The 25,125-nt window shown below is 41.6% G+C and overlaps 2 protein-coding genes across 2 annotated transcripts; both read left to right on the top strand.

Annotated features, from left to right (window-relative positions):
• Positions 1-397: 397 nt before the first annotated feature.
• sprtn (SprT-like N-terminal domain) lies at positions 398-6,205 on the top strand. The gene is made up of 5 exons (XM_008289032.1): positions 398-945; positions 1,173-1,272; positions 2,065-2,193; positions 2,286-2,580; positions 4,130-6,205. Exons 1-5 carry the CDS (start codon positions 614-616, stop codon positions 5,158-5,160), a joined length of 1,887 nt encoding a protein of 628 aa, XP_008287254.1. The 5' UTR covers positions 398-613; the 3' UTR covers positions 5,161-6,205.
• A 9,466-nt stretch (positions 6,206-15,671) lies between these two features.
• Positions 15,672-24,615, top strand: fam89a (family with sequence similarity 89 member A). The gene is made up of 2 exons (XM_008289031.1): positions 15,672-16,022; positions 19,189-24,615. Exons 1-2 carry the CDS (start codon positions 15,774-15,776, stop codon positions 19,480-19,482), a joined length of 543 nt encoding a protein of 180 aa, XP_008287253.1. The 5' UTR covers positions 15,672-15,773; the 3' UTR covers positions 19,483-24,615.
• Positions 24,616-25,125: the final 510 nt, after the last annotated feature.

Below are 25,125 nucleotides of genomic sequence, written 5' to 3'. Positions count from 1 at the left end.
CATCGCTAGCCGACAACAGATAAACTCCGTGATACCTTTAGATTGGCCAACTACCTGAAATAAAGAAGACGACATATCCCAGAATGCTTTGCTACTGTTTTTGAATCGGCAAAATTTTGTCAAGTTTGCAAGGCTCACTCAAGTCTAGAGCGGAAGTGTCACTTTAGGAAAATATAAAATAATCATTAAAAATGCGTCAGTATGCTACTGAACGACGCATAATAAAAGTTTACAACCAATAGCAGTTTATTAATTTGAAATATACATCAAACTATCCGTATTAACCAAACACATCCTCTTAAAACGTGGAGCAGATTTATTTTGAAATGCATATTGGAAATCATCTGGTTGTATTGCAATACGCTTGACACAAACTGTTGGCGCTGGCTTTCGACTGACAGTTAGCAAACGCAACACAGATATGTGGTTGTTTTTGCTAAAATCACGACACATATCCAGTCTTTCTACACAATGGTAGTCTGACGGACTGTGCTATTGATCTGGCGATGCTGCCACCCGTTTGAGAACTGCGTATAAGCTACATTAGCTCGTTAGCACCCACAAGCTAACGCTGACCAAAGCCACGTAGCTCGCTAGCTAGTTTGTTGTTGTCATGGATGAGGACTTTCTGCTCGCCAGTCAGCTGCAGGAGCAGTTTAACTACGAATATGAGACCTCGTTATTTTCATCAAACGGCTTCGAGGACAGTGGCTTCGGACACAGCAGTAAGAAACGGAAAGTGGATGTAGCCGGAGGTGGCAGCGATGTTGTTCCCTACTGGAAGCCGGCTCCCCAGCCCGAGAGGCCGCTGTCCATCGTGGACGAGTCCTGGGAGATGCTGGACCCCAACCCCGATGTCAGGGCCATGTTCCTGGAGTTCAACGATATGTTCTTCTGGGGAAAACTTAGCGGAGTAGAGGTTAAGTGGAGCCCCAGAATGACACTGTAAGTTTTTCTTGTGCTCTTGCTTTCAGTTTTAATTCTCACTGGCTTGTAAATACTGTAATGTTCCAGCTTAAAATAAAATGGTGTAATTTTTGAATGGGGTTTGGTTTGACCCTACCCAGTAAAACAATGCTACAGGGTATACATGACTACTGATAAAGGAAAAAATGCAATGTATTGAAAGTGTCTTGTCTCCAATGTTTCCTGCTCCTGTCACTTGTTCTCAGGTGTGCTGGTGTGTGTTCTTATGAGGGCCGAGGTGGACTATGTTCAATCAGACTCAGTGAGCCTCTGCTGAAGCTCAGGCCCCGAAAAGACCTGGTGGAGGTGAGATGGACAGTTCCAATAGTGCTGATATATCAGAAGAAATTTGACTGTTTCAGTAAATTCCTTTGTGACTATTCTTTTTCACCATATGCAGCAAAATAACAATCTCCTCTCAAAAGAAAAGTATGATCACTATAACAATACTGTTTAATTTCTATTTTCTTTACACTGGTAGATTAACCTGCTATAAGGCCTGAAATGTATACAACCAGTTTACTAGCATTAGGATTAGAGGTTACATAACATAACAATCAAAACAGGGCTGCAGCTAATGATTAGTTTTATTGTCTGTGATTCTGTTGATTATTTTCTTTCCTGATTTGTAAAATGTCAGAAAATGGTGGCAAATGTCGATCAGTTTTCCCCAAAGCCCAGAATGATGTTTTCAAACATATTGTTTTGTCCACAACCCAAAGACTTTCAGACTAGCAAAACCAGAAACTACTCAAATTTAAGAAGCTTGGATCAGAGATGTTGCCTTTTTTTCTCTAAACATGACTCAAATCAATTATCAAAATAGTTGATGATTATTTTAGTAGTTGACAATAAAATGCACAAATGAAAGTTAGGCGGCAGTTGTCATAAAATGCATCCAAAGTTATTTTTTCATACAGAAGCTACTCTTCATTTGAATTTCCGATTTAATGGTTTGGTGTGTCTGCATGTCACGAGACTTTTTTTTTTTACCACAGATGCCATTTATGGATTTGTGTCAATGTAAGAGAAGGACTCTGTAATGCTAAAAAGGAGCACACATGTACATACAGATAACTGTTTTTTTGGTTTCCACAGACCCTCCTCCATGAAATGATTCACGCGCTCCTGTTTGTGACTCAGAACAACCGAGACAGAGATGGTCACGGACCAGAGTTCTGCAAACATATGCACCGGATCAACAAGGCCAGTGGGACGAAAATTACCGTAGGTGTAACCTCTCTAGCTTTGACATGAGAGATTTAGAGCAACCTAAATGATAAAATAATCTTCTGAAACTTCCGTCTTCCATCTGTCAGGTCTATCACAGCTTCCACGATGAGGTTGATGTGTACCGTCAGCACTGGTGGCGTTGCAACGGGCCCTGCCAGAGCCGCAAGCCCTACTTTGGCTTCGTGAAGAGGGCCATGAACCGGGCTCCGTCCTCCCTGGACCCTTGGTGGGGGGATCACCAGAGGACTTGTGGTGGGACTTATACCAAGGTCAAGGAGCCCGAAGGATATGGTAAAAAAGGCAAAAAGGATGGAAAAAAGGATGGGAAGACTTTGGAGAAGAAGGCCTTAGGAAATGGGAAGCCATCAAGTACAACTACAGGTAACATCATGCCTGTACCTTCTCCTGTGTATCAGCTGTAATCGCTGTTGTCAACAATGCAGAACACACGGTCAAAGTCAGTAGCAGCCTCACAATAAAAGCCACAGGGTGTTTTACTATGTGACTGCTTTTAATGTTGAGCAACAGCCAGTAATGTAAGACTTGTGCATGTGAAGGCATTTTAACCCTCTGAACCCCAAAACTGAGATTTGAAATGCATGTAATCTTTAAAAAAAACACACACACATCATTTGTCAGAGCCACAAACTGTAAAAATGGAAAGATTTTTAACTCTCCAACAGTCCTTGAACTAAAAATGTTTGCCATGCAGTTCCACCTGTAAAAATAACCAAATCTGAGCTTAAAAGTCTGACTGATCGCCAAAATCACTATGTGCTACATGTCTCACTTAAAAAATCACCAAAAAGTAAGCGTTGACACACATCACATTCTGTAAAAAAAAAAATAGATAAATAAAAATCTGCACAAAGCAGATGGGCCACAAATATGAAAACAAATTAAAAATGTAAGTAGTAAAATATATTCAGTATTTAGAGTTACAATAATTTTTCCAGTATTGTTGACACCTGTGGGCACTTTGAAGAGTGTTTGACGTGTTAATTTCTGGTGTTTCTTTCCCCCCAATCTTTATAAACTAAATAATCACAGAAATTCAACTTTTTTCTATGATTTATGGCATTATAACTGTGTCATACAGCACAGAAGACATTTTTGAGCTCTTTATACTTCTGCCCATTGGGCTGTTTCTATAGAGGTGAAAGATTTTTATACTGCAGTTGGGTTGTTAATGATGAATTGCTAATTGATTAAATGTCATCAGTTATTTAGTAGATTACAAGTCTATTAACTGATACGGCAGAAGATGAGGGAAATCATATCAGAGAATGTATCTCACTGCTGTAGTTCCTGCTTGTGCCACCAGGTGGAGCCTCTTACTGTTTGATGAGATGGAAGATTACAGCTCAAGAACCATGGGGATGCTAATGTTTAAATCCACATGGTTAAATAAGTAGTTTTGTGATGGTTATCATAGTTGTATTGTGTTTGAGTTTTGGTTTTTGGGGATGCGTGACATTATATTTGATGTTTGTGAGGCTGAGAGCATTGTAGGGGTTTAGCTTGCAACAGGACACCATGACAGAAACCTCTGTAATGACTTCCAGCCAGTGTTCTTGTGTAGAAAATAAGATCAAATTTACCAGAACAGCATTCCTACAGTTCAATGCCTAGTGGAGACAAGCTGATTTTGCAGTGAATATAATGTACCCATGGTTGAGTACATCAGCTGTACTTTATTCACTTTAACGATAATCAATTATCGGTTAAGAACACTGTGTACAAATTTCCTTCCTTATATTGCAGTGACAAAATAGCCCATAGTGAGTAAAAATGCAAAGCCTTTATATTGGGTTCACATTTTCATGGCTTTTATGTTGCTGCCAGAATAATTTCCTCATTGGGACAATTACAACTAAATCACTAAACGTTAATACATTGCATGGCTAATTTGTGCTATAATCCCTCTCAGGTTCTGGATCACAGGATATAAGGAATATCATCCCATTCAGTGGAAAAGGCTTCCTGCTTGGAGGGAAGTCTCAGAACTCCACGTCTTCCTCCCCGTCTAACAAAGCACCGGTGCCTGTTGTGAGAACACCTTTATCCAGCCCTGTCTCCTCTCCAACGAAGTTCTTCACCCCTTCCTCTCCTGCTAATAGTCTCAGCTCTCCTGCTAGCTCTAGCCTGGATGACTCAATCAATGGGATCTCCAGCTCCTTTCCCTCCGTCAGACCAGGTTCTTCCTTAGGAAAAAAGCCACCCATAAAGAGATCTGTCGGTAACACGAGGGTTTTTGTCAACATTAACGGCTCACCGGTGAGAATCCCTAAATCTCACAGTAGCAGTGGCAGCCAAGGAGCAGATAACATCAAACAGAAGTCCATTGAAGAACTCTTCAACAGCGCAAGCCTCAGGAAGTCAGTGACTCAGTCCTCCGTCTCAAACACAGAGCCGAAAAGAGACTCTCTGACATTACCGAAGAGTGCCGGTACTACCCATTTAACTCCTTCACCTACTACATCTAAGCCAAGCCTTAATGTTTCCAACCATTCTAAGTATCCATCTGTAGCTTCAACAGGTTCCCAAGGCAGCGCTGCTAAACCCACACAATCCAAGTATTTCACCGATTCTCACAGTGACAGTTCATCAGGAGCAGCTGCTGGGAGTCAGACGTCGAGGAAGAGGCCGTGGGATGAGCGCAGCAGCTCAGCCAGCATCTTTGACTTCTTCCAGAAGACATTAGGCAGCGATTCAGCAGCGTCGAGGGAGTCGACAAAGACAAAATCACCTGCAGTGCAGCAAAGAACTGCCACCGTTACATCCTCCTCTTCGACATCTTCTCAATCCTCTGCAGGACTGCACAGTGTTGCCTCCTCTTCCTCCTCCTCTTCTTCCTCCTCCTCTTCTTCCTCCTCTGCACTGATGGTCAGCTGTCCTGTGTGCCAAGTTAAAATACAGGAGTCAAAGATCAACGAGCATCTTGATTCCTGCCTTTCGTGAATGAGGACGACGTGTTAAAGGGGTGTTGCAATTAAACCGTTTTACAGATTGCAGGAAGAGTTTCAGGGAGTTTGCTGAGTTGAGTTTTATTTTTTTTAATGTTTTTTTTTCCTCATATTGCACCAAAGCTTCTTAACTGTGAGATCTTAAATAGTTTGGAAACTTATATCCCAATTGGTTTGTCATGTCAAACCAGTTGGATTAGTTGAATACCTCTCTAGTTGTACTAGCAGACTGGCTTGTTATTTTTCATAGTTGTCATTGCTATTTTATGATAATATGAGAATTCTTCTCTGCAGTGCCTGCCCAACAGCCTGTGCCTTACTATACCAACACAACAGCAGGGTTTTATAGATAATGTAGTTGAAACTGAATTGTACTTGAATTAATAAGGTGTTTCCCACCAGGTCTGTGCATTCCTTTTTTAGCCATGTTGATCATTTACATCGTGATCTTCCTCATTACACTCTTCACATCTGGTGTCACAAGACTCCAGTCCATGTTAGAAAACTGCAATAGCGATATTGCAGTGAAAAAAAAAAGAGGTGATTTATTTCCAAATTGATTGGTATGATGTGAAAACAGACCAATTATGGTTTGAACTCAGAAGCTGCTGTGTCATGCGTGGGTTGAGTCTTGGCTCCTGTAATCTGATGTAGAATCCATCTCAGATCTGCATCTGCTGACCTTCAGACAGCAGGAGACACCGACTGATCTCTGCTGATCTGCAGGAATCAGATTTCACACTCGCTAGCTGTTTATTTCTGCACGTCTTCACATTTGCGCTGCACCCAGCCGCAAGGTCAGCCAGCGCAAAGGGTATCTGATCTCTCCTTAAAAACACGGTGATATTACACATGTGCTTCACCGCTCAAATCCACAGTAGAAGAATCCAGGACGGTTTGTGTGCTTGTTTTTCTGTTCATTTTACTGCTAAAATATTTCAACTTTCTGTCAGTATGCCCTTTTATGTATATGTTGCGAAGGAAATTACTAAATATGTTCAGGTTTGCATTGCTAAATAAAACATTGTTATTGTTTTAAATATTTTGTATTAAGTGGAATTATTCCCAGGGTCTAACAATCATCATGCCATTGAATAAAATTAAATAAATGGGTCTAATAAACAGGTCAAGTGGTGAATACAGTAAAAAAAATCATCCGTCTGCAGCCTTACCAGCACCTCTGATGCTGGAGTTGGATGTACTTCTATTTATGGTGAATTTCACGTCTGTTCCTTTAACAGTTGTGAATATTTTTCTATTATTCTCTCAAGTATCTAGAAAAAGGAAACTTATTTTAAAATGAGACTTCCTCTCAGATCCCTCTAAGAAGTGTCCTTAAAGTTTTAGTCACACTCATCACGGAGAGTACAGCCGACATGGTGGGTGTAACGGAGCTGGTGGGTGAACAGACTGAGGGGGAGGAGGGGGAGGGCAGAGGTCAGACAGCGTGAGGCCAGCTGCTGATCAGGACTACGCCCTCCTGTCTGCAGGACAGATTGGAGCAAAGCCAGCAGCAGCAACAAAGCCCGTCGGCGTACACCCATCACATTTCAATTACCACAGTCTGCTGCTGCCGCTTTGATTACCATATGGCTGCACGAGCGTCAGAAAAGTGCAGGTGATGAGGCAGAATGTATGGATTTTATCAGATGCTGGAGGAACCAATGTGACGTAAAGTTGCACTTGAAAAGAACAAAATTTAACTCATTTTCACCACATTTTGGCCGATGTTGTTATTCATTCTACAGAACTGTTGATATGACTTGGTTGTGTGTAAGAAGTATGAAAAACACATTAGTACTTGCAGCAGTGTTTTTAAACTATTAAAAGTGAATGAAGTAGAAAAAAGGTGCTTGTGTCTGCTCTATATTTGTAATACTCTGCTTGTGATACTACTAAAGTGGTAATTCAGTGCATTTATGTTTAAGAAGAACTTTCTACTGTAGTTGGTGAGGTATTGCTGATCTTACCTACTTGTACATAGAGTGAGGTTATTCTTATCGTGGTGTCTGGTCCGTTCAAAGGGTCAACAGGTTGCATCTTAAACCTGTATTCTTGCTAATGGCCAGCAGGGGGCAACATCTCTGATTGCAAAAGCAAGTCCAACTGTATAGATGTTTATGAGAAAATGACCCTACTTCTCTAGTGATCTGTTACCTCAGTAAACATTTTCCTAATGAGTTCATGGTCTCGGATGCTAGTTTTAAGACTTTCTTTTGGATACAAGATGGTCATTTTGTAGATTTTGGTCATATTTAGATGATAAAGCAGGGTATGTTTAAGGGGGTGTGACTACCTTGTGATTGACAAGTCACTGCAATATCACCGAATGTATGGTCAGATCCACCCCTCGCTCATTACATCTGGCTTTAAAAGACCATAATCACGACACACAGATTTAAACCTTGACGCTTCAAACCAATCATCCATAAACCAAGGGGTGGCATCACAGTCACTATGTTCATCTTTATATGTGGTCTGTGGAGCTGTTACATAAAAAATAGGGCAGGAAAATGGAAAAAAAATTAAACATTTTTGCATGAATCCCTGCTCACTTGTGAAATCACTGATCATTTCCCCACTGGCACTTATTTAAATGTTGAATTTAAAATGGAAAAAATCCCTCTGTTAAACTACCAACAGCTGGAGGACATCTGAAACATGACATAGAGCCCTGGATGTAACTACAGCAGTCGCAACTATAGATGTCAAATAAATGTTAAATGGCAAAAAAGTACTTCCCATTGAGGAATAAAAAAAAAATAAAGTAATCACAACTATCTTTATTTGGAAGTTTATGTGGAGCATTTAAAGGCAGCACACTGTAGCCACATTCCCACAGTGAGAAATCCCTCATTGTTTCCTGCCGTTAACAGAAGGAAGAGGCTGCTTTACCCGTTTAGTGGCTCCACATCAGGGGAATGCACCATAAACATCAGACCCACCTTTAGCTTTTAGTGTCTTTATTCTATTAAAGCACAGCAGTGAACACCCATTGCCGCTACAACGACCATAAGTCAGTCTGAAGCTGACGTCCTCGGCCCTTCCAGAGGCCCCCTGCGTGGAGGAAAACTCGTGTCACTGTGAGCAGCTGTTCGTAGCGGCTACACCTCTTTCCTGACCCGCTGTACGTTGACACGCTATAGGAAGCTGACCTCCTCCCAGCACACCCGCCCTCCCTCCTTCCTCTCGGGTCCATTGTCTTTCCCTGACAGTGATGAATTTCAGACAACCTCCAAGTTCAATGCAATGTCGCTCTGAGGGCTTTTGCAGCAGCTAAAGGGAACTGAAGCACACTTTGGGGTTATTTATTCTCGCAGAGATGACAGTCCTTTCTCTGCAGAGATCATTTATCTTTTTGCAGATGTATTTTGCGACCTTTTAGATAGGAACAGCATAGAGAGGCAAGAAATGCAGGAGAGAAACATGCAGTATGTAGTTTCAGTGCACAGGGCATGACATCGTGTCATCAACAACCTGACCTGTGACGGGTTTTATGACTTCTACTACATTTGTAGTTTCCTAAATATACTGCAAACTAGAACAGAGATCAAGCATCTCATTTGGTGTCAGTCAGCAGCTGAATGATCCAACCTCCATGTAGAGGATCATCACTGCAGCAATAGGTGGGTTATTGGCTACCATAAAGAGAAGAAACAGCTGTTTTCACGATGGAAGAACCCACAGTTTCCAAAGTTGGACAAGGTGCTCGCTGTTTTCCACATTGACGAGGTTCTGCACCGGAAACGAGTCCCACAAAACTGGACAGTCAAGGCAGAGTTCTACTGAACTGTCCTGAGGTGTCAATGGTGTACGCAAATGACCTCAACTGTAACATGACAGCATGCGAGAGCCCCAGTGCTCTGTGTGCCCAGGCACAGCGTGACGATTTCACTACAGGTTTTTGAGTCACAAAAACACAATCATTACTCCCCACCTGCCAAACCTGGGGCCAATCTGGCTCCCTTTAGGTTGAAGTTGAAGGGTCTTCATTTTGATACAGTTAAAGGGATTCAGTGCTCATCCGAATGGTGCTTGACGCATTATCTAAAAATGTGTGTAACACAAGTACCACTGATGGTGTCCCGTGATGACTCACATCAGTACTGTCATCCACACATGCTGTACACAATCCCAGAACTTTTTGATCAACCGTCATATGAACAGCTTCAAATGTCGCTGCTTACACTTTAGGCGACATTTAAATTAACGTCATATTCTGGTTTGCACACTTCAAAAGGCATTCGCTTCTTTCAAAACTTTAAAATCAATAGACTCAACTTGATGTCTACACTTCAGCTCCTTTCAGTATTTGAACCTCAACTGAGTCTTCAGCTCCATTCAGCAATCTGTACTTTAATTTCACCCAGCTCTTATACCTAAATTGGCAATTTCAGCACCATTGTAACTGCTATTTTAACTTCCAATTTCAACTACAGATTTAATTGTTTCAATATTTTGACAGTATTTCAGCATCGACAATGTATAAATCTTCAAAAACTGTTGCAGCTTCTAGTTAAAATGCACTTTTCAAATATATATTTTAATCAATCCAGTGTCACATTTGCTAAGTTACCAGATTAGATTAAATTATTAAAATTTCTTTTGATTAATTTGAGAACACATACACGAAAAAATGGCAGTTGACCTTCACAGGAACTCAAACATTTTGAAGACAAAATCATCAATATACAGCACAAAGCAGATCAGTTCGTTCAATGTTTGCTCTAATATTCAACACAAACTGTCTCTTGATGTAAATTCTAATTTTACTGACCTATTTTGCTTTTTGTCTCTCATAAAGATAAAATATACACCAACATAAAGGCCATGTGTGTGGTTGTCTGTGATTCCATCCATGATTCAGGGTGTGGCAGAAAAACCTCAGCTGACTTATTTATTATGGAAATGTTGAAATCTATAGTACATGGGTGGTGGAAAATGTCCCATGAGATGATTTCCAGGTAAATCTATACCATAATAATTATCAGCAAATCTTATTCATAGCTGTGGTTGTTTATATTCTTTTGAATCACTATAAATCTCTGAGACAGACAATAAATGTCAGAAAATCATTAAAAAGCAGGAGATGTACGGCTTTTGCTTGAATAGTGACAAACACTTAATGGATTATCTAAATTGTTTACGCATTATATTGTATGTTGTATAAGTGCAAACTGATATGCAAGGTGAATAAAATAAGGCATAAAGCAACATTAAGAAAAAACAATATGAGAATCAGGGGGGACGTGAAGACAGCCAAAGTAGAGGTCAAACAATGGCAGTACGTATCTGATGGTGTTGTGTGTCTACATTATGTACTTACTGTAATTTTCTAGGAATATATCACTTTCCAGCACAGACATAATCGGATATCTTTAAACCATTATTAGCCGGACTTTGCCGAGTGACGCAAACCTTTTGTGCTTTTAGCGAGGCAGATTAACAGCACCCTGCTATGGTTACATGGCTCCCCAGGGGGGTTCCATCATACGCCTAATCCTTTGATCTCAGGAGGCAGTGACGATGATGATGGTGGTGGTGGTGCTAGGAGCTTATTGAGGGGTCGTTCTGATTATAAAACCCCTGGACAAAACAGATTGTCCTTGATCAGTGTCTTTAGCCTGTGCAGCTGTGGACTGTCAGCTGAAGGCTAATTGTTTTCGGAGCAGGATTAGGCCACTGTGATGCCTTTCAAGGGCACATTCAGCATATACAGTGTTGTCTGATGATGGTTATTGAGCAGTCAAAAGCAAACGCACCAAGACAAAAGTTTTTTTTAAAAATCACACTTTTATGTCATTATCCATCCTAGTACACATCTGTTTAGCTAAATGGAGGAGTTTTATTTTGTAATCTTTGTAACAATTAGTAATTTGTTTTTTCCATAGACTGTATAGAACATGGACGTAGCTACCATGACGTCACCCGTTGGTTTCCGCACTGAGAAAATGAAGCCAGATTTTTGCTACTTCCTGGTTGACATCTTGGATTTTTGGAGCCAGTGACGCAAAAATCGTCGAGGAGCAGCGATTGGTCAGGCGGATTGAGAGGCAGGCCCTCTCTGCCCGCCCACATTTACCGCCTTCTGCTCGCTTCGTCTGTATGGTCACTGCAGACTGTCAATCAAGCCAGCTACGCTCCTTGCCACACAAAATGTTGACGATTTTTTTTAAAAATCAGTATTAATTTGATTGATTGATTTGATGACTATGAAAACTAATAAGAAAAAAAATCCTGAGCTGTAGGAATGCGGGATTTCGTGATCTGTGATCACTTCTTTTCCAATTCAAGTCTATGGGAGCCAGGGCTTTTTGGAGCCAGCAGCTAGCGGACGTAGTGATATTGCAGGTTTTTGACACTTCGTCCATCTTTTATACAGTCTATGGTTTTTTCCCAGTATTCAGGTCAGTCGGTCAGAGTTGGGGGCCTGTTGGGGACCGGTCATCTGGCATCAGAAAGTTGAGCACAGGCTGCCCCCAAGGCTGTGTGCTGAGTCCAATGCTCTACTCCCTCTTCACCTACAATCATGTGGTCACTCAGAAGAACACCAGCATTATTAAGTTTGCTGATGACACCACAGTCATAGGAATGATCACTGGGGGGTAGAGATGGACCACAGGACTGAAGTGGCCAGGCTTGTGACGTGGTGTCAGGAAAACAATCTCTCCTTGAACACAAACAAAACCAAGTAGATGATTGTTGACCCGAGGAGGAGGAAGGTGCTGCATTCCTCCATTTACATCGGCGAGACTGAGGTGGAGAGGGTGGAATAATTCAAATTCCTTGGCACACATATCAGCAGTGATCTCACCTGGTTCCACAACATTAAAGAATTGTCAAAGAGAGTGCACAAACGGCTGGACTTCCTCAGGAGGCTGAGGAAATTTGGGATGCCTCCTGAAATCCTCAGCAACTACAGAGGTGCAGTCGAGGGTGTGCTCACCAGCGCCATCACTGTGTGTCATGGGAACTGCTCCCTGCAGGACAGGAAGGCCCTCCAACGTGTAATAAAAACTGCACCTGGCCTTCCCATCGCTGCAGAACATCTACACCAGTTGGGTCATCAGGAGCGCCCACAATGTCATTAAAGACCACACACACCCACAGCACACACTCTTCATACGCTGCCGTCAGGGAGGCGATACAGGAGCGTGAAGTCAAGGACTACAAGACTGTCAAACAGTTTCTTTCCCCAGTCCAACAAACTCCTGAAAACCACAAACAATGACTGATCACTCCTGTTCAAGTTGCAGTTCAACATTTCAGTTTACATGTGTCACCAGGCACTGTCTGTTTTTATTCTTTTATATCTATCTATATTATTCTTTATTATGTATGGAGTGTGCAAACGACACTATTTCATTGTCCAGTGTTAAACTGCTGTTTTTTATGCTGCACATATGACAATAAATGTGTGTCTATCTATCTTAATTTAACACTTGAACTAAATACAAACGTGAAGCTGTAATTATGAAGCTGTGAAACAAGATATAATAAAAGATGTTAAAGTGTTTAACATTAGTGGAACAAACAAGAGTTAGCATAGTTAGCGTAACTGAAACACAGATGGTGGCTAAACATAAACCCACTGAGCGTCAACACTTTTCCACAAACTAGCTGAAGCTAATTTTCTTAATAAAATGGCTAGTTCTGAATCATATTAGCCTGCTAGCTCTTTAAAAGCTGGCTAACTGATTCTATTCTCCTAACTTTATATCATAAGCTTGCTCTTCAAGTACACGTCTCTTCATCAGTCGCAGCATATTATAAAACTTTGACTTTGTTGTGTTATACTTTTTTGAAAATGCCTGTAATTGTGTGTTTGTTTCCTCATAATGATAAAACTTTGTTAGCTAGGTAGCCTTGGTAGCATTGCTAGCTTTATATTTCTTTTTACAATCCTTTAAAACAGTTCAGCTTACAGTCGTATTTGTTCATGTATTCTAAAAATATATATTTTTTTGCAATTTATTAACCATAGATGTGGTTAGTTCAAAAGTGGGAGTTTAAAACACTTTAAATCTAAAAAAAAATTAAAAATATTTAATTCATGTGCTATATAAAATATAAACAAAGCAGCATTCCCTGGTGTCATTCAGAAGCAAGGGCAATTATAAAATAACGATAACAGTGATAAAAACAAGTTCAAACTCTGTTTTTTATGCTTGACTGAGACCCACCTGGCTGCCATTTAGAGGTTTTTCTACTTTTAATGGTGATTATAGGAAGCACAGGGTGAGAATAAGTGTTGGGAAATGAGGCACACTTAATTATTTCATCGATTAGAAGCACCAGGCTGCAGGCGTCATCCATCTGCCTGCGACTGTGTGTGTATGTGTGTGGTTCAGCACATGCTCGTCTCTTTCTAAGGAAAGTGTGTGATGCTTTTGTGTGTTGGTTCTGGGCTTCTTGTTGTGTTATTGTTGTGACGGCGCTGCAGGCTGGGGGGTGGAAGTGAGGCCCACCATCTGTCCTTTATACTCACACTATTGTCTTTCATACACACTCCTGTCATGACCCCGAACCCCCCCGATGACGCTCCATCCGCCTTCTGGGGAAAATCTAGCAATTAGTTTCATCCAATATAATCCCCCATTAAACCCAAAGACAGACATTAAAGTTTAATGTCAAAAAGTATTGACTGTTTGTGTCAATAGGCAATAAGCAAGACAATGGCAACTTTTAGATTTACTTTGTGAAAAAGTCCTTTTTATTTGGACTTAAATGTGCCAAGTTTCTGTTTTTTGTGTATCATTTGACCAACATTTTTATCAAGTCTTTTTTTCCCCCCAAAAATAGATTTATGTTTCTAAATCCTTGTTATAAACATTTGACAGAGATATATTCACATCTCTTGTCTATTTTTTAAAAATCTGATTAGTTAGGATTATATAATACAGGATTAAAAAATAAAATAAAATACATGAAGATATGTGATTGCTCTATCTTTTTTCTTCCTCTTCTTTTTTTTTTAATGACTTTTCCTGCATATTTGCTGCCTCTGAGTGTGAGCAGGGAGACGCCCAGCAGCCACTGTGTTAAAAGGACAGGAAGCTGGTTTTACTACTTAGCCTGAATCCAGTGTGTTTTGACAAGTGACCAAAACTCAGACATAACACAACCATTAGCTCATTTCAAAATAAAAGCGTAGTATAGGCAGTTTGTGCATGTGTAAGGAACATGTTTCTCAAATTTGCTAAAGGCTTTCAAAGACGAGTACCACTGGAGCCTACATGAATATCTAGAAGTCATTGATGCACATGTTGTTTGTAAAAAAAAATAAGGACAGTATTAACACTAGCAGTGGTAGTTTGAAAAAGCTGTGGATGTTCTTGCACAAAAGGACAAGCACCAAATTCCAAATTCCATGTTTTTTTTTTTAAATGTAGTCTATTTAGGTTGATTTTTTTTCTTCTTGCTGTCTGTGTTCTCTGCCAGACACCTCTGGAAGTTGTGGGTGACTTGTTTCCCCAAGCGAAGGAGCTCAAGTGTCTCACGATCTACTTCACGAGTGGTGATTACACTCAGCCTTCAACAAAGGGTGAGGAGCTCAGACATCTAGTGGGAGCTGGGAGTGAAGTCTTTTCTGATTAGCTTCTGTCTTGGGTATCGTTTTCCGAGCACATCCAATTGGGAGGAGACCCTGGGTTAGACCCAGAACTCGCTAGAAGGATTATATATCTCACTTGGGATCCCTCAGCATCTACATATGCAACCAGACTTTAGACAAGAAGAAGAAGATAGATTGAAAGGTAGATAGATGCCTCTTCTCTTTGAGTGAATGCCGTCTATTTGACCCTGGCCTAGCAGTAAATATTCTGGTTTATGTTATAAGACGAGTGTCACGGTGGAAAGCTGTATTTGGAACTCCCCTATAATATCTAAAGCATTCTTTTATTTTACATACACCAATCAGCTACACCATTAGACCATAATATTGTGAATGTCCTGGTCGTGCTTGCCAAAATAACCGTGACCCGCAGGGGCATGGACACAGGACCTCTGTGGGTGTCCAGAGGTGTCTAACATCAGGACGTTGATGGTGGATCCTTTGGGTCTTGTGGGTTGTGGGGTGGGTCCTCCGTGGATCAGGCTTGTTCTGGTACATCACTTGATCTTATTGGGATCTGGGGAGTTTTGAAGCCTGGTAGGGGCGTTTCTGAGCTATTTTGTGGTGCGAAATTGCGCATTGTCAGATTGTCAGGGAGTGCCTTGGACACGGGGGGGTGTGCTTAGTCTTGAAGTCGTCTGGGTGGGTGGTGCGTGTCAAAATAACTTTAGAACAATGCATTTTAACAGGATGATCAACTTCACCTGTCAATGGCTTCAATGTGGCGGCTGATGGATGCAGCCTGTAGTAGAAAAACCAACCACGCTAAACAGATGCTTTTATTTTGACATCCACACCGGATGTCCGGCGCCTTCACCGCCGCTAACTTGACGTGGCGTCGCTGCCGCCCAGGGCAGAGAAAACCACGGCTGTTGCTCGGTTTGTTTAGTGCGGTGGACGGCTGCATGTTTACAGTGTCTGTAGCATTTTTTTAAGAACTAAACAGTCCATAACAGGGTAAATACGCGCTTTTTTTCCCGTTTAGCAACCACACCATGAATGGTAAGTCAACGAACGGTACGGTGGGAGGAATGGCCTGTATCGAGGGTCTGCCCCCGCTGCCGAAGAGCCTGAGCGGGCTGCTGAACTCGAGCGGCGGCTCCTGGAGAGAAATGGAGAGGATGTACGTGAAGAAAACCATGATCCAGGACGACCTGAGCCGAGGCAGGAACAACGCCGATAACCTGCTGGCCAACAAGCCGGCCAACCTCGACGCTGCTCTGGCTCTCCTGCGGAAAGAGATGGTAACATTTCAGGGAGTGTTCCTTTCATTTGTCGCTCAGAAAGTGCTCCGTTTTTTCACCGCTGGTTTTGTCCAGAGCCGTTTAATCCCCGTGAGCTCTACGTTCAGCCAGATTCCATAAAGAGACTCGTAAATTTAAAGTTGTTTAGCTGCTGGATAAACTCAAGCGCCTTTTCTCACACAAACTGAGGCTTTTTGCAATTAATAGAGTCTCTTGATAGATTCGGCATGCATACCGTTTACCATGCACTGCACTGCATCAATAAAACATCAACTTTTAGATATGGATCTAGCTTTTTGGACACCAAGATTCCCAAGAGAGAATGTAGCAAATCCAACATTGTGACAATTATTGTACAGTTTATGTTTGCCGATTTTCTAAGAATGCCTGCTACTTTGCATGGATCATCATTTTATATTACACAAAGTGATCTGCAGGCACTGAAAGATAAAACTCAGTTTTTTAGAATGGAGTCTGGTACTGAGAACACCATAGAAAATAGAGAAAAAAAAGGATCAGGAACAGCTTTGTATTGGATGAGACAAATTAAGCCATTAGGCCTGTGCTGATTTTTATTCTAAGCTCCATTTAATACCTTTTAGCTTCAGTAGAAAAGTTTTTTTTCTCATGACACGCACGAACCAGCACAAAATCCTCCAGTGATCTAATACCTGTTATTACATTCACCGAGATGTAATCAGAGTGAAACACTTATTACACACTCCCTTGCCAGCAGCAGGGATTTTCATATCAGAGCCAGACCAGATTTCAGGACTGAGGAAGGCTGTCAAAACGGCTCTTGGTGAAAACAGAACAATAGCTTGTTTCCTAATATCCAGTCCTTAAGTGAAAAAAAAAAGGTCAAACTGTTGCTGAAACTCCATCCATTTGTTGTTTGGATTTTGGTTACAGGCTTTGCTAAATCCTATTCCTGCTTCACATGCTTTACGTCTTCCCTTGCAGCCAGTTCCTGACTTCAGGCTTATTGCTTTGCTGCTGTTAATGTATTACTACGACTTTGTACTTGTTTATTAAGTGTTCTGTATTTGAAAAGCCGCTCCCCAGTTTACAGAGCGCAGTGTTTGGTCTCTCTTTGAACCGACTGTGATTTGCATGCACTGAAAAACAATGCGGTGGCTCTGAGTTCGTACTGCACTGTCAGCGGGGTGGTATGCAGCAGAAATGCCCTTTTCACCCCACGATGGTGGCCTTGACAGAGTAATGTCACTATGTGAGCGAGGGGAACAACTAATCCGGCCTCATTTTTACTACAATCCGCCCTGCAACTGAAATATTTCCATACAACTGACAGCATAATCATTATTCTGAACAATATTTAAATCATGATTATCATATTTATCCCATCCATCTGTTGGTTTTTAGAGACAAAACATTATGATGCACTATTTTCACCTGTCCTACATTCCTGCTAATGTACGAATATAACTTACAATAATCGTCATCTGAATTCAGTGCATCTCCCAGAGCCAGAATATTAATTGAATTGTACCCGAAACATCTCACTTTCTGAGCATCTGTTTATTAATGGACTCAACAATTTACTGATGTTCCCTAAACGCCTCACATGCAGGCTCCAGTAGAAGCCAACTGTGCAGCTGTGCACAGAGAAGCTTCTAGTCTCCACTCAGTTACTGCAGCGCTGCAGCTCAGACAGGTGCAAACATCACTTTAACTCTATTCAGGACTTTTGGGGTCTTTTGAACCCCAGGCCATTTGGTTTAGGCGACAGGTATTGTTTTTTAATTTTTGAACATTTTTTTTGAATATAAAAAGTGGGACAGTTGTCATGCAGGGCTGCAAGGTGGCTCAGTGGTTAGCACCGTTGCCTCGCAGCAAGAAGGTCACCGGTTCGCATACCGGTGAGGACACACTTTCAGCGTGGAGTTTGTATGTTCTCCCCGTGCAGCATGAGTTCTCTCCGGGTTCTCCGGCTTCCTCCCAAAAACATGTTGAGGTTAACTGGTGATTCTAAATTGTCTGTAGGTGTGAATGTGAGTGTGCTTGGTTGTCTGTCTCTAAGTGAAACCCTGTGATAGACTGGTGACCTGTCCAGGGTGTCCCCTGCCTTCACCTTAAGTCAGCTGGGATAGACTCCAGCCCCCCTGCGACCCTAGTGAGGATTAAGCTGTGTATAGATGATGGATGGATGGATTTGTCATGCATTTGGAATCAAAAGTACTTCAACTTCTCAGAAAATGTATTTAGCATGGTATAAAGGTCTATAATGAATACCAACACATGTTTTGCACATATTCTTTCTTGGGGTCCAATGGACCTGAATATTCCTGAATAGGGTTAAACAGAGTGAACTAAGGTGTTATAGGGTCAAATTTATCCAATTTGAAACCAAGTGATTTTTGATCGTGTTCATTTAAATGTGAGAAGCCAAAACTGCGAATATTACATTAATTATGCAGCTCTGCAACTTTTTGCAACCACATTTGCCTTGTCAGTGTTTCTCTCTTGTTCCTCGCCCATTTTGCTGTGCACATGAGTAGCCTGAATGTCAGCAAAATCTGCTTCTTGCAAATAGAATTTTAAAAAAACAAAACATGCATCCAAGGACGCTTAAAATGAAGAAACAGATGTTCTATCAGACAGATTTTACTTGTAGTCATTAGTCAGTTAAAATGAGAACTGTGCAAGTTTTCGTTTCTAGCATGATGTCTTTGAGTTCGTTTGTTGTTTTATCATTCTTTCTCTGTTCACTAGATAATTCAAACCATGTCATTTTCACAGTAATGTCAGCGTATTACTCTAAATTGCCCAGTTGGTGTTTTTAGAGCTGAAACAAAGAATCAGTTAGATTTTGTGTAGGCGAGAGTAAATCAGCAGTTGTATCAAAAATAGTTCAGTAATTTGTTTGGCAAAAGGCCAAACAGCATCTTAATGTTTTTTAATCCTATTGGATAGTAATTAAAATCTCTTTGGGTTTTGGATCGTTAGTCAGTAAAGGAAACCATGTAACAGATGTTTGGTTTCGGAAAACTGTGATGAATGTTTCCCTGTTTTCTGAGCCTGCATAGCTTGAATATTAGCTGCAGGTTAGTTGTAATCTTTAGCTTGTGAGTCTGTTTCCTTGTTTACTTTGCAAGCTTCGAGGAAAATGCGTCTAGTGTTAATGGGGATGTTGATTTTCCTCCAGGTGGGTCTGCGTCAGCAGGACATGTCCCTGCTGTGCCAGCTGTGGTCGCTCCACGAGTCCATCCAGGAGTACAAGGGCAGCTGCCAGGACCTGAGCGCCGCCTCCAGCCTCAGCATGATGGAGAACGGCTACTTTGATGAGGATGACGAGTATTACCCGGAGCCCGGCGCCACACCCACCGGAGAACAGCCGGATGGAGAAGTTGGAGACGGGACGGCAACAATGGCGTCGGCCAAGAACGGGAACAGCAGCAGCGGCAAAGATGACAGCTGGGACTCCTTCGTCACGATCTGAGGCCTCGTTCTCAGCATTTTCCTGCACATGGATACATATTGTGGAGGGGGGGGGGGCGACAGACTGGAATAAGCTGGCGGGAAAAGCAGAGTGGCTGTGGAAAACTTTTGGCCTCCGAGAAGGGAGTGGCTGGTTAGAGATAGCAGCCTGTGGTGTGTGGTTTTTATAAAAAACTGCAGAAGTACAAAGCTCCGGCTTGACTTCAACTCCTCCTCAGGTGAAACATTTACCTGCTTGTGCTGCAGAATGTTTTTGTTTTTTTTGCAGCGTGACCAGGATTTTCATCGAACTTGCAGAGCTGAGCGGCCGGATGTTTGGACAAGCGGCTCACTAACATCCTGTGAAGCACTCAGGAGTTGAGCGGAATTGTATTCAAAGACTCCATATACTCACAATTAGGCAATATGTATACTTCTTTTTATAAAACGCTCTGCTGCTGCTTCTGTATCATTTGGTTTTGCTAGCCAGTCACTCTTTATTGGCAGAGCTTTTTCTTCTTTTTTTTTTGTTTTACATATACAAAAATATATGAACAAAGTTTTATTATTTATTATATAATATAAATAACAAAATATTTGCTTTCCTGTTACTCTTTATGGAAGTTTTGTACTGCACCACGGCCCCGATACAAGGGTACAGCATTTACACGTTGGGAATCCCACAGAGAGATTTCTGAACTCTGCAGTCAGTGCTGGTGCAACAAGATGACGGACTTTGTGGACATGTCAATGGAGACGGTGTTTGTGTTACTTCTAAGTAGTGAAATCATTCATTTCTAGAAATCCCGACGGTCTGAACAAAAGTTGTCAGACCTCAAGAAAAGGAGGTGCAGTCCTCATGCCGCGATAAAATGCTTGACGGCAGCACGGGTTGACGTGCAGGGATGAAGTCTACACCTTCCTGCCTTTAGACGGAGCTGATATCCGCTCTGAAAATGTGAAACGTTCAAAATGCTGGAAGCAGTTTTTCGCTTGGATGAAAAAGCCTCCAAGCTCGGCGCGCTTAGCTGCAGATAGCGCGCTTCCCCCGAACCTTCAAAGCTGCTGCTGCTTCAACTTTGTTCTCTGACTTTGTGGTGTGCAGGGCTGCCTGAATCTGGATTATGCATTTTCTCTACCTGTAATTACGACTCATTAACTGAGTACATATTTCAGTTTATTCCCACTTGGATGTTGTTTTCATAGTTGCAGCAGTGATTATTGTTAATAATAGAAATGACAGAAAACGGACACTCAAGTGGGAATAAATGCTAATTTAATTATCCTAAGCTATAAACACTTATTCTGCCACTTTCCACATAACCAGCTTCTAAACTTACAGGACTTTATCAGATAGACCAAGCCAAGAGTTGCTGTGATCAACTCATAATTTGCACTTGCTTAGTTGGAATGCTGGCTTATTTATCGCATTTATGGGACGTATAAGTGCATAAATCTGATCGGATTTTGAAGGTGATGAGTTCTGAACAAGTAGTCGTTAAGGTTCAGCTTCTCTGGTCACTGTGGCCTTCAAGTATTGCTGGCAGTGTAAATATTCAGTTGTAGCTGTAAATCTAGTAGCAACTACCAAGTGAACACAGGGTACTTTATATTTATCCTGCATCGAGATCTTAACTGATCTTTGCAGCATCTGCTCTGCTGGATGCCTGGAGTTACGCTACACAGGCTGAGGCCATCCCGATCATCACGGGAGGCGTCTCAGAGGGATGTGATGCATCTCATATCGGCGCTCCTACATATCTGCGTACCCTCGAGGAGCCGTTTAACTATCTTAGCTTCATCATGAAACTGTAGCAGATGGGGAGCTTCCATTACAAGATTGTAACAGAGCGGGTTACAGACAGCACCGTGCACTCAAATAATGCTGTTTTTGATTGAACAAAACAACAAAAGCAGCCTTATTTCAGACTCTGAGGTGCAGGCGACGACCCTTCAATTGTTCTTACTGCTGCTACACGTAGGAAGGAACTCCTCCGTCTTCCTTAAACTCCGCGGTAAGAACCTGTAGCACCACAGCTCAGAACACAGAATTTCTGTACCCACCATCACTTTGAGAATTGTTCTACGTGTTCACACCGTGTCCGTGCAGATGATTCATCTTTTTTGTGTCGGTCGGTCCGCTATTTGAACACAAACCAAAGAAAGTACAGCACTCAACATTGTATTTGGTTATAGGTGCTGAAGTAGTCCCAACAAACTGCTCCTGAATGGTTTTTAATTTAAAAGGTATCACGTTATCTTGAAGAATGTCTTTACGGTTATTTTGCAGCTGATGAACGGAGAACAGTTACTCTCCACATGGTCATTATTTAAGTAAGAACTCAAAGAAACTGCTTTTTTTTCAGTAGATTAACACAAAATGTTTGATTTCCAATTACATAGATGTTGTGAAATTGTTGTCGCCGACTGAGGAAAGTCAAAAAATATTTGCTTTTTTTTGTCAAACACGGTCACGTGTGATGTGTAAAAGTCGAATGTGTGGCGGTTAAAGTGTAACACAAGACTTTCAAGCAGTTTAACACTTTGACATCAAATGAAATATCAAGTTTTACTCCTTTCCCTCTTTTGAAATTTCTGTGAGGTTTTAGTCTCACTGGCACCTTTGTCAACATCAAGGGGCGTAATAACCTTCTGGCTGTTGGGAAATGTGCAGAAAATAGCCAAAACAGCCACACTTGGTCTTTCTGCCAGTAACAAAATCCACCTGCGAGCACCTCTACAGCAAAAAAGTCTAAATCTAGTTTTATGGGGTTTTCTTTGCCAGTGTTCCCAAAACGTCAAACTATTCTGCTACTAGTTTGATAATAACTCTGTCTTCTTTGTCTTTTTTCTTCTGGTCTGTCATACCTGTACGAGGTTTTCTACCTCTTATGTCTCGCTGTTAATCTTAATACTTCGCCTGTTCATTTCCACAATGCAGCTGCACATTCCTAGCTAGAACCAGAACACTAACAAGAGGCCTCGGCGTTGGTTTTGGACTGAATGTTTGCTCCCTGTTATTTGTTACGGATCCACAGTTAATGAAACTCAACATGTTGTCTGTACCTTAAACCTGGATTTGAATTCTGAGAACATTTCCAGTCAAGTTAGTCATTTAGGGTCAGTTAGAACCAGCTGTTTTTATCACTGCTGATCTCTAAGCACAGCCGATCAAAATAAGATAACTGATGTAGTTCAAAACACAACTCAAATCTTGACCCTGTGTGATTTTTTATTGGATGTCTACACAATTAGTGCCTTTGTGAAGCTTCAGGTGTCAGACCTGTGGGCTTGCCGTTCCAGATGGGGATGAGAATATCCAAATGATTTGACATGCGCTTGGTTTTTAAAGCTGCTACGTGTAGAATGTCAGACTAACCTACTTAAGCAACCTCCTAAATCCCTAAAGGTGCATTACGTCATTATTGCACAGATGATTTAACGCCCGGCTAACCAAATGTTACAAATCTGCGTTATTGTGCTCCAACCACAAATCCAGAAAATCCCAGCAAGAGCCGATTTAAAGCCCTGCCGAGAAATGCGGGTAAACATGTTTGTTTGATGAAAACATCAGGTGGCTCTGGCCTCTTCCAGCCACTCCTTTTCATTTCTTCGGCGCTCCGTCCGAGGCCTCTCGTACACGTCGCGGATGCAGCTGTTGGGAGTGGTGTATTTTTGACGCTTCCACCCTCTGAAACTTGAGTTGCTTCACGACAAAGTGCCGCAGCTCTCTTCCTGTCTCGACTGATGAATTCCAGAAGCTGGAGACATCCCGTTTAAACTCTGTCGAGATCAATTTGAATCTACATGTAGCAGCTTTAACTTCCAAAGATAACAACAGCCTTAAAATCCGTCATTTAGCAAAACGAAGCTACACGGTGCACTCCTCACGTATTACTTTGCACTCGTGTATGGCTGTTCTGTGTTGAATCCCCCCCCTCCCCTGAAACTACAACTACCTGATCCCCTTTGAGTTGGTCTGTAGTGAACAGGCACATGGTGCTCCTTGTACAGCAACACTGCAAATCCAGCACAAAAGAACGAATAGTAATAAACAAAATAAAAAAAAAGGAGCTTTAAATGGAACACCAGCAAATTACACCCAACAATGTACCAGTATAGTGTGTGTTTCCTACTTCTACACCCTAAAATACCCCCCTCTTTTTTTTCTTGTGATCATTGGATCGTGGATGTGTCTTCTCAGGGCAAACTTGTGGCAAAAATAAAACTAAAATTTTAACGCAACCATTCTGTGAAACGTTAAAGATCTGGCCAAATGTAAATAGTGTCATGTTAAAGCCACACGCAATGAATTGTCGATTAAAACATCAACGATTTGGTGCGAGTCTCATAATCAAAAGAGCAGGAGCGTCTTTCTCGACTCGCCGTTTTGCACCAACTTTGAACAATCACATGGAGACTTCACAGAGGGGAGAGACCTCAGTAGACCAGAATTCAATGCAACCACATGTGAGGAGTGGGGGGGGGGACGACGTTGCTGTTACCACAATCCTGTTACACACTTGACTGTTAAAAACGCTCTGTGGAAACTCCAGGGACTGTTGTGACACTTGAAGAAACGAGTAATCTGATCAGAGATTGATGGTGTTTAATAAAAGAGGGCAAAAGGAACGATTTATTTCCTACAACATGCTGGTCTCCGTCTCCCTGAAAAATGTGTAAAACGTGTGTTCTTCTTCCGCGACTTAAATCTTTTTCTGGGTTTTTTGGATGTGAAATGAGCCAAGAGAAACACGAGGAAGCCTTAGAGGTATCAAGTATAACAGCTCGTTTTTACCGCTTCTTATTATCGACGCACTAAATATCGAATATTTATCAATCAGTTTGAGTCTGTCATTGGTAGTGAGAAACCAGACACGTGTGACTTCATGAAATTTCATTCATACTTGTACTTTATATCATAATCATTCATGAACTATAGTGGAAACAAAAAGGTGTTGATGTATTTTGTGTTGCATAGATAAGTGATCTGTGGAGAACATGTGAAGGCCGTGTTGCTGCCATCCGTCATTCCTCCTGTTCTTTAATCCATCGATGACCATACTACTGTTTGTTTGGACGATGTAGTCTCAATGCTCTCCTGTCATAGTTATTATACTGATATGAATTTAATAAAGTGATTCCATACTTTTAAGGTTTGGCTTGATGTTTCATGTGCAGCACAAGATGTGGATCAAAGACATATTTAACTATAAGGCGGAATAGAAACTATTGTGTTATGAGAACATACATTAAACAACATTTTAGAATGTGTTCGCTATACAAACCTGTACATGTATGAATTATTAAAAAACTGAAACAGATTTTTTGAGTATTACAGAACAAAGCCTGAAGCATCCATCCATCCATTATCTACACACCGCTTCATCCTCACTAGGGTCACAGGGGGGCTGGAGTCTATCCCAGCTGACTCAGGGTGAAGGCAGGGGACACCCTGGACAGGTCACCAGCCTATCACAGGGCTACACTTAGAGACAGACAACCAGGGACACTCACATTCACTCAGACAATTTAGAATCACCAATTAACATGTTTTTGGACCTTGTGGGAAGAACCCAGTGAGAACCCACGCTGCACGGGGAGAACATGTAACATGTCCAAATGATCACCACAGTCACTGGGATTCATCCTCTGATGACCATGA

The sequence above is a fragment of the Stegastes partitus genome, unplaced genomic scaffold, assembly GCF_000690725.1.
Source record: "Stegastes partitus isolate 25-593 unplaced genomic scaffold, Stegastes_partitus-1.0.2 Scaffold589, whole genome shotgun sequence".
Lineage (NCBI taxonomy): Eukaryota > Metazoa > Chordata > Actinopteri > Pomacentridae > Stegastes > Stegastes partitus.
The sequence above is the reverse complement of the archived record's forward strand: the minus strand, read 5'-3'. Positions and strand labels throughout refer to the sequence as shown.